Genomic DNA, 14,511 nt, shown 5'->3' with positions numbered 1-14,511 from the left:
AATATTTTCAGGTAATAATGTGATCTATAACGTCATTTAGGGATTTTTGTGAATCAATATGTATGACAAAACATAATTCTCTCCGTTGAGTATTCAACTACCTTTTCTATTGGAAATTAATTTTATGCAGGAAAATTGGACCCACTCGACTAAATGAAAATTAATAATTCGTTTAAGAAAACCTGCATACAGCTGCATACATACATTCATATTCACATACTATACTTCATACCTAGTAAATGTACTTTTCAAATACTAGGGAAAACGCATTAAGAATATAATGCCGCCAAAGTTTTGTTCAACATACTTTGGCAAACATGTGGATTTGAAAGTGTTTGCATTCGTGCAAGAACTTGAATTTATAACGCATCACACGTACATATGTATGCACTTATACACTGAGAGAAAAAAAATTTTAAGTAAAAAAAACGTACTATTTTTGCTGGTGTTATCCTGTACACAAAGGGACGGGCAGACATGGCTTAATCAACTTCTCTATTCATTCTGAGCATTTATGTCTATATCTATCTCGATTCGTTTTGGCTGTTACAAATAACCGTTATGTGAACAAAGTTATAATACCCTTGTTCAAACGTGTATATATAATATATTGCCTAGCAAGAATAACTATCTTTTATGGTTATTTGTATATTGAACGTATATAAATTATTTCAAAAAATATACATTATTATATATTATATTACATATATAAATTGGTTTCTTTTAGTGGAATAATTAGTAAATACAAGTATATAATAATAATAATAGATTGGCGCTTACACATATGTTAGTGTTTGGCCGAGCTTCTCCTCCGATTTGTGGCGTGCGCCTTGATGTTGTCACACAAAGCGGAGGGACCTACAGTTTTACGCCGACTCCGAACGGTGATTGTATTTTTATGAGAAGCTGTTTTTCATGGCAGAAATACACTCGGAGGTTTGCCATTGCCTGCCGAGGGACGACCGCTGTTAAGAAAAAACCTTTTTTCTATATTTTTTGCGATGTTGCTTTGACCAGGGTTTGAACCCAGGCGTTGCAGAGTGGAAGCGCGCACTGCTTACCACTACACCACAGCGGCCGACAAATACAAGTATATACTCGATACTTTTTAGACTGTAAGGATACTTAAAAAATAAAATACTTCCATTTAAAAGTATCGATATCGAAGAGGTATCGGCACATCCCTTTATTTAATTCAAATACGTCCATATCAAAATGCATCGTTTTGCACATCACGGATGCTTTTTCATAATTCAGATAAACAAAAAAACATCATTTACATGCTGACTGACCCTCTGGAAATTAACAAATTGTGGAAAGCATCTGTTATTACAACGCGCTTTTTCTCTCAGTGTATAAATATACATTTGCAAAAGTGTGTTGGGAAATGCAACCATGAATGTGCAAGAAAATGAGGAAAATCACAAACACAAACTTGCAATGCAAATACAGTTACGTACAATTCAACCATTTTAATAGAAAAAGATTTGAATAAGAAAAGGTATGACTGCTAGAGCTGGCGTGTGCTTGTGTTCGAACGAGGCAAAATTAAAGAAAAGAGTTTAAAGTACAAGTACCATCTACTAGCAAAAAAAAATTTGCTCATGGCGAAGGAAATCGAAATGTAAATGCATTTAGATTGTAGGCATTAAAAGTTTTAAAAACCTTTTTTTGAAATACCAACACGTACATACATATGCTTCACAAATTAAGGCTTAAAAGGTGGACGCATTTTTTTTATCATTTAAAACTGAACATAAATTCTGGATCGTTTAGAAATTGGATATTTATTTTTATTAATTGAAAGACATGGCATCTTTTTTTTTGTTGATTTAAAACTGAACACAAATTCTAGATCCTTTAGAAATTGGACATTTTCATTACTTGAAAAACTAGAAATAATTTTTGAATTTTCAACTATTTAAAACTGAACATAAATTCTAGCGCCTTTAAAAATTGGACATACATATTTCGCACGTTTAATAATATAACGAAGTATTTCAAAATTTATATTTTGTGGGAAAACGCAATCAAAGTTTTATCAATTCATACAGTTGGTATACAACAAGACAGATGGAAAGACACATATCTTCGCCATATTTGGGAAGTTTGATTATCTGTTAGACGGAACATAATATACTTATCAAGCTTATTAATTGCATAATGAAATCTCCAAAGACGTAAATTTTGAGTTATATCTCTATATAAACGTGCGATTTGGTCATTTAAAGTTGGACATAATTTTATTTAATAAAAAAAATTAAGAGAAATGCTGCATACAGGGAGTCCCAGAAGTAACGTGCCAAACTTTAGGGGAAGGTAGGTGGGGGGGGTGAGCTCCCTAATAAACAAAAAATTTTCAGGTAAAAGTGTCACCGCTTTTGAAATATTTACATTTTTTCGAATTTAAAAAAAATCGTGCCTTTTCATGTATTGTCTTTAACTGCAACTACAAACCGGGCAATACTTAGTAAATTTTTTATGTAAAATACTTCATACAATGTAGTTAAAATATATTAAGGAACCATCATAAAATTAGGACTATTTCTGGATTTTTTACTTTTTGATATTTTCTTCCCCAACTTTGACTATCTCGGGTGAAAAAAAATGTACTGAGCTATAACTTTGCATTACATAAAAAAATTTCTAATTTAATAAAGATTTCAGAAAGGTGCCACACTTACTGTTTCGAATATAAAAAAAAAAGTTATAGCCGCTTTTGTGGGTAAAGGACTGAGACATGCTAGAATGTATTTAATAGATTTAAATTGAATTTGCTCTTGTTACTGTCAAATGACATGCTAAATAGTACAAAGGTACATAATTACTTGCTTCTGACATTATTTTATGTTACTTACCGGAATTCGGACTAGAGAAAAATTTATTCATTTATTGATAAAATATGCTCAAATTGACGACCTTCTACTCTAATACGAGCTCGGCACCTTTTAAGAAAAGACGCTTTTAGAGATCTTAAACTCAATTGGGCTATCTCAGCAGCAGCTCCATTTATTTGTTCCCGCAAATACTCTTCGTTTTGAATTGTTTTTGAATAAATTTTGTCCTTAATACAGCCCCAGTAGAAAAAATCTAATGGATTCAGGTCTGGCGATCGAGCGGGCCACGTGATTGGCCCGTATCGTCCAATCCATCGGCGAGGATAAGTTTCGTCTAAATGAGCTTCACTACTTCACGCCCGTAGTGAGCAGGGCACCCGTCATTTTGCAGCCATAGTCTTCGCCGCAGGTTTAAGGGTACATCTTCCAAAAGAGTTGGAAGCCGTTCCTGAAGGAACTCTAAATAACTGTGAGAGTTGAGCGTTGGCGGCAGTTCCACAGGTCCCAATATCTGACAATTAAAAATAACGCACCATACATTTATTTTGTTCCGGTACTGTGAACGATCTGCTCTCATTTCGTGAGGATTGTCTATCTGCCAACTGTGAACGTTATGTAAATTAAAATAACCATCACGTTTGCATGATGATTCATCGCTCTAACTTATTTTATTAAAAAAGTTGGGGTCTGATTTATGCATTCGCAACATTTCACGGCAAAATCTAACTCTCGACAGGTAATCTCTTTCTTGTAGAGCCTCAACACCTTGTGAACTGTAGTTTTTGGTATTCCCGTCCGTCTTTCCATCATTCTCACTGAAGTCGATGGACCTAGTTCCACTTCCTCTAACACAGCTTCAACATCTACCGTTGCAGGACGTCCTGTTTCACCGCCACCCACGCCTTCCTGGTATGCGACCTTAAAAAAGTGAAAAATGACAGTTAACAAGCAAGCAAACAAGAAAGGTGTAAAAATCACTTACCTTCATATATTTCTCTATGGGTCCGGGCGAATACTTCACGACCCGGATGGCGACGATTGGGGTATCGCTCCGCTTAGAGTCTTTGAGCAGCTATGGCATTACAGCAAGCTTCACCGTAAATTAGGTGAATATCCGCATATTCATGCGACGTATACTGCGTGTTCTCTGTCATAGTATTAGTCACCCTAATTGCAAGAGTGGTGTCGTATGCAAGTCGTTTTTCGAGAGTCGAATCGTATCGAAAATTGCACGTCATTGCCTAAAATTTCCATTCGACTAGTGTATTAAAACGGAAAAACTTGGAAGCACTGTATAGTTTTCGACGATTTTCGTCATTTACTTATTTCAGCACGACAGTAAACAATGCCAATGTTGTCGAGTCGTACAATTTAGCCTAATTTACGACTTACGCAATGAGGCTGAATAACACAATGTTCGAAGGGTCCAATTTCACAAAATCCACTTTCACTAATTCCGGTAAGTAACATAAAATAATGTCAGGATTAGGTAATAATGTACCTTTGTACTATTTTGCATGTCATTTGACGGTAACAAGAGCAAATTCAATTTAAATCTATTAAATATATTCTAGCATGTCTCAGTCCTTTACCCACAAAAGCGGCTATAACTTTTTTTTCTATTCAAAACAGTAAGTGTGGCACCTTTCTGAAATCTTTATTAAATTAGCAATTTTTTTATGTAATGTAAAGTTATAGCTCAGTACATTTTTTTTCACCCGAGATAGTCAAAGTTGGGGAAGAAAATATCAAAAAGTTAAAAATCCAGAAATAGTCCTAATTTTATGATGGTTCCTTAATATATTTTAACTACATTGCATTTGAGTATGGAAACGCAACTATCTGGAAGTATTTTACATACAAAATTTACTAAGTATTGCCCGGTTTGTAGTTGCAGTTAAAGAAAACACATGAAAAGGCACGATTTTTTTTTAATTCGAAAAAATGTAAATATTTCAAAAACGGTGACACTTTTACCTGAAAATTTTTAGTTTATCAGTGAGCTCACCCCTAAAGTTTCCCTTCCCCTTCCCCCCCCAGTTCTCTGAGTCTTATAGCCGATAGTGATGCGGTGTGCCTTATGTGAAACAGGCTTGTAATAACATTGAAAGCATCAGTGGGGCAGCCCGTGTGGTACCGATGCATGCAGCTCTCTGAACTCTGCCTAGTTTTACTTGATTATACTGTTTTTTAAGGCCGTCTGCCATACCAGAAAACCATAGCAAAAGATTGGACGTACAACCGCTGTGTACATCCAGAGTACAACTTTTGGATTGAGACCCCATGTCTTCCCAAAAAGCCGCTTACTGGAGTAGTAGACAATACTCGCTTTCTTTACTCTCTCTTCAAAATTCATTTTCCAACTTAGCTTAAGATCCAGTATGACTCCCAGATACTTCGCATGTTTATTCGTCGTAGGCTTTGTCCATTTAGCTTTGGTAGTTCAAAGCTTGGGACCTTATTCCTGGCTGTATAGAGCATTAATTCTGTTATCTCTAGGTTCCATGATGTTACTCACCACAGATGGGAATAACTCGGTTATTAAAATCACCTCATCGTTAGCGTACTGAGTAGTACTGAGTTGATGGTGCTAAGCCATAAAATAGGAGAGATCACTCCCCCTTGAGGAGTGCCCCTACTAACGTTCCTTGTTAATATGCAGCTTCCAAATTCAGCTGAATTTGTTCTGCTGCGAAGCATCGCCCTTAGCCACGCGCTTTTAGCCTTCTCGACGCCGAGCTCGTCAAGGGATTTTTGGATAGTTTCTAACCGAATATTGTTAAAGGCTCCTTCTATGTCAAGGAGGGCTGCCAGAGTATTGGCAGTTTGGTGGCTAGTTTTTATATGACCACAAATTTATATCCATTTTTTAAAACACCCAAAAATTTACGTCTACGTATTTGATTGCCAAAGGTAAGTCAAGTTTTAAATCGCTAACTGCATGTCAATTTTTAAAAGGACAAAACTTATGACCAATTGTTAAGGCACCAAAAATTTATCAAAAGATTTGTATCACCATTAATTTATGTCCCGCTTTTAAAATGCCAAAAAATGTCATACACACTTTGAATTTCCAAAAATGTTGCCCAGCTTTAAGTAGCCAAAAGCTTTTTTCTGATTTCAAGCCTAATTTTTGATTTTAAATTACCAAAAATTTATTTCCAGTACGAAAATAAAGGAAGAAAATTATGTCTAGTTTTGGTTTGCAAAAAAATGACGTCCAGTTTCAAAAGTACAAAAAGATGTGACGAATTGCAAGTCACCAAAAATCGATGGCCAATTTTTTGTGAACATAACTTTATGTCCATTTTTTCAACAGACACATTTTTTTTTTATCATAAATTGATGTCCAATTTTTAATAGACAAAATTACTAAAAATCATATGGAGTTTTTAAATGACCCAGAATTTATGCCCACTTTCCATATGGCCAAAAAAATCGATGTCCCAGCGACGCAGAATTTATGTCCAGTTAAAGTAAGTACCCATTTTTTACTCCCATGAATTCAAATTTAACTTCAAAACAGGAGTTTCCTTAAATTTTAAGTAGCCTCAAAACCTCAGATCACCCTAGATACGCTAAGTAGTTTGAATAAATCTGCTCAATTTTTTGTAATTTAAATGACACAAAAGTTCGTTGCTTCAAACATTAGTTTTTATCTCATGACAAATAGCCCCATTCCCACTCTTTCGCAAATTTTGTCATTAAAACTCCAAAAATCATATTTTACATCAACAACAAATGCGAGACATATTAAATACACTTGCGCCAACTTAGCTACATTTTCCAACAAATAAATAAAAAGGAATAAAATTAATCAACTTTGATGTGATTCATAACTTTTGGCCAACAGCATTATATCAGCAAAGTTAGTTACCAAATTTACCGACAAACAAACACAGCCAGAAGAAAGACTCTTAGGATACCAAGTTCTTATATGTATGCATGTATGTATGTATGTAAGTATTTCTTTATGTACTTTATACATATGTTACTAAGTAAGTACATTACATGAATATAATGCGACATTAATACAAGATGAAAAGTGTGCTATACGTGACTTTAACTGTATATCGAGTCGAACACGCTCAGCCTATTTATTTTGCAGCAAATCAGCGCTACAGCCACTACTACTAAATAAACTAGCCGGCAGAGTGTGGCAGAACGCTTCATTCGGCTACTTCTAAATACATATTTCTTCTTTCTAGTACATGTGACTTATAACCAGTGATGCCAGATTGTGGGTAATTTCCCTATTTGAGGGATATTTTGCATCAAAAATTATTAAAAGGGAAAAAAGGGACACTTCATATAAATAAGGGATTTTCTTTTGACGCAGTTATTGTTGCATAATTGATCAAAATTCAAGAATATTCGACATTCTTACGTAATTAATCGCTCTGAAGATGTGATGTGGAGTGAAATGGTATATAATTGTTAAAAAGTATAAGAACAATTTCGAAAATTTTCTTACGTTAACCAATTCAAGCGCTCAGTAAGAAAGAATCTTTTCAGTTGTAACTGGTGTTTCATGTAAAAAGCGGAACAAATTATCTGATGAAATGTTAAATAGCACATGAATGTGCTTCAATTTTAAAGTCACCAAAAAATTCTTTTAGGCCCTTAGTGAGTGAGCAAAAAAATGAAAGGGAAAAAACGAATGAGTGAAAAAATGCAGAAAAAGGGGTTTTTTCTTAACAGCGGTCGTCCCTCGACAGGCAATGGCAAACCTCCGAGTGTATTCCTGCCATGAAAAACAGCTTCTCATAAAAATACACTCGCCATTCGGAGTCGGCGTAAAACTGTAGGTCCCTCCCCTTTGTGTGACATCAAGGGGACCGCCACAAATTGGAGGAAAAGCGCATATGTGTAAGCGCCAAACTATTATTATTATTTTATATGAATTTTACTTCTTTACTACTGAAACATGTATATGTTTAAATTCGTTGGGAATTTTGTGGGATAAATTTTCAAGATGTGGGTAATTGAGGGATTTTTTCCCCATTTCCGTGGGATATTTAACAGAGAATGTCTGGCATCACTGCTTATAACACCTCTCCAGTGACTGGCTGGCCGCATGTAGTGGTAAGTGGCGCAACGAACTGTGAAATGACTTCATTATACGAAAAATTGTTTGTTAAAGACGCACAACCCACAGCCAGAACAACAACAGCATCAGTAACACCACACCAGCTGCAATAAGGAGGAGATGGCGTGCAGTGCGTGGCATAGCATACGTGCCTTTGCCGGCTCAGCGCGGTGGCAAAGAGGCGGCGACATAAATGTTGCCATAAGATTTACTTTATGATTTATAGCATTTTAGCGCTTTTTTTCTCTATTTTTTTCTCAGCATACTAGCATGTGGCACACAAGCAGATACAAGCGTTAAAGATGTTGTCTATGGAAATGGAGCTGTTTACTGAGCAAATTTTTCTATGCACGGCAATGGCATATCTTTAAAGTGACATCGAAATCCTTAGAAGTTGTACGTACGTACATAGAAAAGCTATAAAAGAGTTTATGCGCGTAGTCAAGAAATTATTTTACGAGCAGGTATTGGAAGTGTGCTTAAAATATTTATACTACATTTATTGTATGCATATGTGTAGGTATGGTAGACTAGGACAGCTCCCAATAAATGCATATTTTTCTTTAATTTCAAAGCGAATATAGAATTTCGAAAAAACGACGCAACTCAAAACTGAAGAAACTCCTTACTACTGGGCAATGGAGCATGTCTCTATTTCTTGCTAAATCTTTATAACGCAGTTAAGTATTGTTCATTAACGTTTTTTAGGTTTGAGTTGAGGTTTATCATAAAGTCTGTATCGATATTTTTATCGGAAAAAGGTATCGAAATTTTTATCACTATCAATTTTATTATCGGTATTTACTAACTGTCAGTATTTACTAGCTATATGAATTTAAAGATATTTATCGATAATTTTATCTATAAAAAAGAATTATCAATATCTTTATACATGCATAGATATTTCTTTAGAAATCTATCTATCTATCGATATTTGTAACGGTAAAACTTATTTATTGAGATAAACAATAAAAAAATATATACAAAAATTTAAAGTAAACTGCGTTAATCGATATTAGTAGTTATCGTTTTTTACTAGTTACTGTAAAGCATAGTGATTTATCGTTATTTTCATAAATAAAAAAAAACACATAACTGTGCCTTTTCGGATTGGATCAAGACTAAAAACTTCTCCAATTTCCTCTGTCTTTTGCCAAGTTTCGCCACTTACTCAAACCAAATGCTGACAGGTTCTTCGTTGTCTACACATCGGCGCCGAGTCGAAGGTTATTTTCACCACAGCATCCTCCTCAATGTGTACCAAGCTCCTAAGTCAGCGTCATGTCTTTATATAGCTCATACATTTCGAACAAACAAGGCCATAGCTCGTTCTAAAAATAGTTCTCTCGCAATCCCCCAAACCTTTGTTACCTTTGTTCGACATCATCGAAGTTTCTGCGCCATATAAAAAAACGGGTATAATGAGAGCTTGAGAGAGCGTACATATTATTCAGAGAAAGTAGGCTCTATTTTCCGATTGCCTGCTTATCCCATAGCATCACTTATTGATAAGAGTTATCCTTCGCTTGATTCGCTGCAAAGACACAGTCCTTCACTACTTCAAAGCTATACATATGTAAGTCTCTTGTTTTCGATAAAGCTAAAGAAGACTATGGTGGAAAGATAGTAAAAGACTATGGTATAACCAGTTACACCATTAGCGTGAAGCGGTAGACGAAAATTTTTACTTTCTCCTGAAAATTCTGTTATAGATTAAAGCGAAGATAAAAATCCCCAGATCACTTCGCTTATCAATGTTTGGACAACGTCCGAAAACTTTTTTGAATCTTAAGAGGCAGATAAGCCGCATAACAGCTATAATTCTGACCCCACTCTGTCTGTTAGGATTACAAGCAGTACGAGTACTACCTATTTACTAGCTAAAGTATAGCAAAATCGTAGTTATTTCTTCGGTGAACTAGGTCATCTCAATTCAATGGGTATTACGTGTCTATCCAGATTTTTACTAAGCACCTTACCTAAGGTTACTTCCACGAACTGCCACAACTGCCACCTTACCTTAGTTTACGTAACCTAGCCTAACCTTACTTAACTAACCAGCCTTCAATCAGTATAATTTTAACCTTTTTTTAATGGTAAATACTTCAAGCTTTTCATTGCTACAAGCTTCTCTTAAATTATCTTTAAGGTTATAATAAAGGAATAAGAGTTCCATCTAAAGAACAATCACCTGACCTCGTGTCTCGTTTTACTGGTTTTGTTTACACCACACAACGAAACTTTTTGTATTATCTTAAAGACTTTTTTGTTGTGGCTTGTGGTATCCTTCTTTTCCGTACGTAATTTTACTTTGTACTTTGCAACAATACAGTCAACTTAATATTCATATGTATGTAGATTAGGGTGATCCAAAAACAGTAAAGTCGGAATTGTAATGCTCCCACCCCTAGGATTGTTCTATATCGAAAAAGTATACCCCCCTTTCTTTACTTTGAAATCAAAAAAATAACTAAAGGTCGCCCAAAACGCTCGAAGTTTTCCATGTATTTTTATATGGAAAAAAAACAAATTTTCGTAGAAATGGTACAGAATTCTTGGAAATCAATATTTTTCGATCGAAAAACTCTGGTTCTCTTCAGAAGTCTTTCAAAATAATAATACCCAATTATTTATTTAGGCATTTTTAATACTATCGATTTTTTTTGGTCGCCCCATTGCATTTTTCGGGGTTTTTGTGGGGTTTTGGCGGACCTATAAACTATAGTTCCGATAAAAAAAAATGGTTAACTAAACAATTGGGTATTATTGTTGGCAATATTCTACAGATAAGCAGAGTTTTCTGGTAGAAAAATATTGATTTTTAGCCATTCTATACCCTTCCTGCGAAAAGTTGTTTTTTCCCATATAAAATACATGGAAAGCTTTAGGCGCTTAGAGCGACCTCTAATAATTTTTTTATTTCAAAGTAAAATAATAAGGGTATACTTTTTGCGGTATATAACAATACCGAATACATAGCAATAAAATTCCGACTTTTCTTTTTTTTTTGGCCACTTTAATGTAATCAGCGAAGTCTTAAAGAGTATCGCCAATGTGTTCTGATTTCTTCACGAATTTTCAAAGAAAATCATATAAACTGGTTGACACGAACTCGTTCAGAACTTTCTGTATAGTTTCTTTAAGAAAGTTATGAAAAAAAAAAATTTGGAAAAAAATTCTTCACATCGCAGTTTTTATTTCATTTCTTTACCAATTTTCATGTGAAATTTAGTAAAAAGAACAGTAAATTTCATTTTAGAAAACTCGATAAAACATCGGAAGAGGAAAAAATTACGCTTAACGAATTCTTTAAGATTTCTCTATTATTCAGATAACTCTGGAAGCATGGTTTGCAGGGTACAATCAAAAAATCATACTTATCTACAAATATGTACTTGCCTCTTGGTGCTCTTGTTTTTTATAGCCGGGTGTACGTAGCGTATGAGTAACGTCAAATAAAATTCATTTAATGTGGTGGAAATTACGTTGCACATTTTATTTGTCATTTTGTTATTTGTTCTCCACACACGCATTGGCAGTTTTAAAGCGACTTTTTGTGAAAAATTTATTGAAAATTAAATAACGCAATATTTATTTACAGGAAAAGTTTAATTCAGCATAAATGGCAAAATAGTGTCACATTTTTATTTGCTAAAATGAAATAAATTGCGTGAGCAATTAAAAAAAAGTACTCGATCCGTTTAGAGTAAAGAATTTGATTTTTTCTCTTTTAAACAAGACTGATATATGATATGATAGCCGCTTGGCTATCAGAATTAATGTTCACCTCCTTGACTGTCAGCGCTCTCTTGAGAAGTGACGGTGGGATCCTTTATACCAGCCACCTTCGTCTGAAATACACTACAGCAGTTTGGCAGCGTGGACTCATACTGATGGAATCCTCTGGACAGAAGACCCCTTCACCTTCGTCCAGTTTCAATCCATACGTGAAGAAGTTCACTGCCTTCAGAAGCCTAACCAGCCAAAACATAAAATAACATTTCCCTTACTCTGTAGATCTTTCCATGAGGCAATCGATTTCTTTTATATGGCAGTAAAAAGAAATACGTAAGTCATGAAACAAATTATAATTGTAATCTATTCACTTTTTCAAATAGTAAATAAACATATTCGACATCGTTTTCGATACACTTAACGATTAATTTATCGATATCGTGCAATTAATCGATATTTTCTTAATATATTTGTGCATGTGCATTGTTTTATTACGCTTTGATCATTACTATCAATCGCTCAAATCTTTTATAATAATCAATAATATTTTATCGATATGAATAACAATATTATATATCGTAATTCGCATTGCGGATGCATTATTTTCCCAATTACATTTATTTTCACATTCATATTCATGTCGATAAAACATATTCATATTCATACATATGTACATATATTCATATCCATACACACATTCATATTCATATAGTACATATTTATAGCCATATTCGTATTCAATTTTATATTCGTGTTCATAATCAATATCTTTTCGATGCACATCACGTATCCAAAGCTATATTCATGTTCTTATTAATATTCAATTTCCTATTCATATGTGATCATATTCGTAATCATATTTATATTAATATTCATGTTCAAATTAATTTTTATATACATATCCGTATGTATATTCATATTCATATGCTTCTTCATATTAATTTTAATATTCGCATATCTATTCAAATTCAAGTTCATATTCAATATCTTATTCCTATTCATATTCAATAATACTATTCATATTCTTATTTATATGCATTACCATTTTCGTACCTATATTCGTATTCATGTTCCTATTTGTATTCTCTTAACCTTGAGCTAATGCGATGGGATGTCCTTTTTTATAACTCTTCAAATTACTTGTCTCTATCCTATTTTAGTACACTATTTTTTCGTTAAAAAGACAAAAGCTTCTGCGCTCCACTATCTAATTTTATAGCTACATAATAATACCTAGTAAAAAACCATAATTTAATACTCATATTTACAAGCAATCCTTGCTGCTCAAATCAAGTAATGCAGCGGCAAAAACAAACAATCAGTTGCCGATTTGAAATTGCCTTCATTTTGTTTTTTTGTGAAGCAAAACACCACCTTAGGAAGCTGTACAAATACTTTTCATATAAATATCCTTATGTAAAAATGTCAGTATGTCTAGAAATATTAGTCCTTTGTGGCAACTTCATGGCGCAACATATGGCAATCGAAATGCCGCGGTGAAGGCACGCATTGTAAACATAAGGAATGGCATATTGCACGAATAGACATAAATATTTGTTATCTAGAAATTCGAAAATATGTATTTTTGGTCTAAGGAAAATGAAAAATAAATATGAATTTTTATGCACTGCAGCGCTTTATTTTGGAATATTGAATTGGAGACAAGCATTGTTTGAATGTGATGGTAAGTATTGAGCATCACTGCGTTACAAATGGAATTGAAAGCAAAGCGAAGCGCATGCGAAAACAAAAATTAAATTAAGAAATTTTAAAAATTTTAAACAGTAAAAAGCGCAAAAGTATTGATATGCTGTAGATCATAAACTTTCGCTATCATTTCCACTTGGTTTATGTACTTATATCTATGCCTTAGCAATATTAAATCTTATTAAACCAATTTTAATTACAAACTCTTTAATAAACTAATTTTTCACACTTTTCAACAATCTTTCACTCGCTTTAATTGAATTTATCTCAATCGGTTCTTAATTATGTTTCCATTATTTCCTTATAGTTGAGTGCGAAAAGTCTTGCTGTCAATTAAGTCTGCCAACTACATACATACATAGTTAGTTTCCAGTTTTCCAATCGCACGGGCTTTTGCAATTTTTCACTTTTTCCGCTTTGCAATCACTTGCGCACATTGCAACATGTGCATGCTACTTACTCTTCACTGAAGACTTACTACTTTCAAAAACAAATAAGTTTGCAATTGGCATCCTGACTGACGACCGAAGCGTTATAGCTAAAGCTCTGTGCAACTGTGGCACTGAAAAAAATAAGGAAATATGCAGAAAAAAAGAAAAATTTTAAGAAAATATTTTGAAGTGCACACACAGATTGTTCGATTGTTATTGTTACCGTTGATTGGTGTTTGCGTGCAGTTTTGACAGTGGAAAATTGCATGTTACATGTGCCAAAATGGGTAAAAACTTTAGTTGTTGGCGGATAGGTTTGATTTATTTTTTATTTTTTCAAATTATTTTCTTGTTTATGGATTTCATATGCGAGAATGAAAGTTTTAAAAAGAGCGTAGAGTTTTTATTCTTGGTTGCGAAATCAATGAGAAAAAAACAAAAACTTTTTATTAAATTAATAAAAATAAAATTAAACAACAATTTTAAGCAAAAAACAAAACCGCCTTCAATTCTCATATAAAAAAAATATATTTACATATATATATTTCATGATCCAATGGTCAGATTAAATTAGCATGGGACCACCTCTGAGACACTACTTTTCCGATGCAAAAAGAATTATCGAAATCGGTTGACGTGGTCCAAACTTATGCGTTAACAAACATAATAATATTATAGTTAAAAAAACTAAAAACACGCTTTTATTACAAAA

The 14,511-nt window shown here is 33.7% G+C and overlaps 2 protein-coding genes across 2 annotated transcripts in view; one reads left to right on the top strand and one right to left on the bottom strand.

The window, feature by feature from the left end:
- Positions 1–14,511, bottom strand: part of LOC118739068 (glycerophosphocholine phosphodiesterase GPCPD1-like) — a 481,215-nt gene that overhangs the window by 421,780 nt on the left and 44,924 nt on the right. The window lies entirely within an intron of this gene.
- Positions 9,863–14,511, top strand: part of LOC118739715 — a 24,545-nt gene continuing 19,896 nt past the window's right edge. The window contains exons 1-2 of the mRNA XM_036471227.1: positions 9,863–9,866; positions 9,911–9,934. Coding sequence (XP_036327120.1) covers positions 9,863–9,866; positions 9,911–9,934 — 28 coding nt within the window. The remainder of the gene's footprint in view (positions 9,867–9,910; positions 9,935–14,511) is intronic.

Source organism: Rhagoletis pomonella, unplaced genomic scaffold (assembly GCF_013731165.1).
Source record: "Rhagoletis pomonella isolate Grant_MI unplaced genomic scaffold, Rhpom_1.0 Rhpom_scaffold_00005, whole genome shotgun sequence".
Taxonomy (NCBI): domain Eukaryota; kingdom Metazoa; phylum Arthropoda; class Insecta; order Diptera; family Tephritidae; genus Rhagoletis; species Rhagoletis pomonella.
Note: the sequence above shows the minus strand (reverse complement) of the source record. Positions and strands in the feature narration are given on the sequence as shown.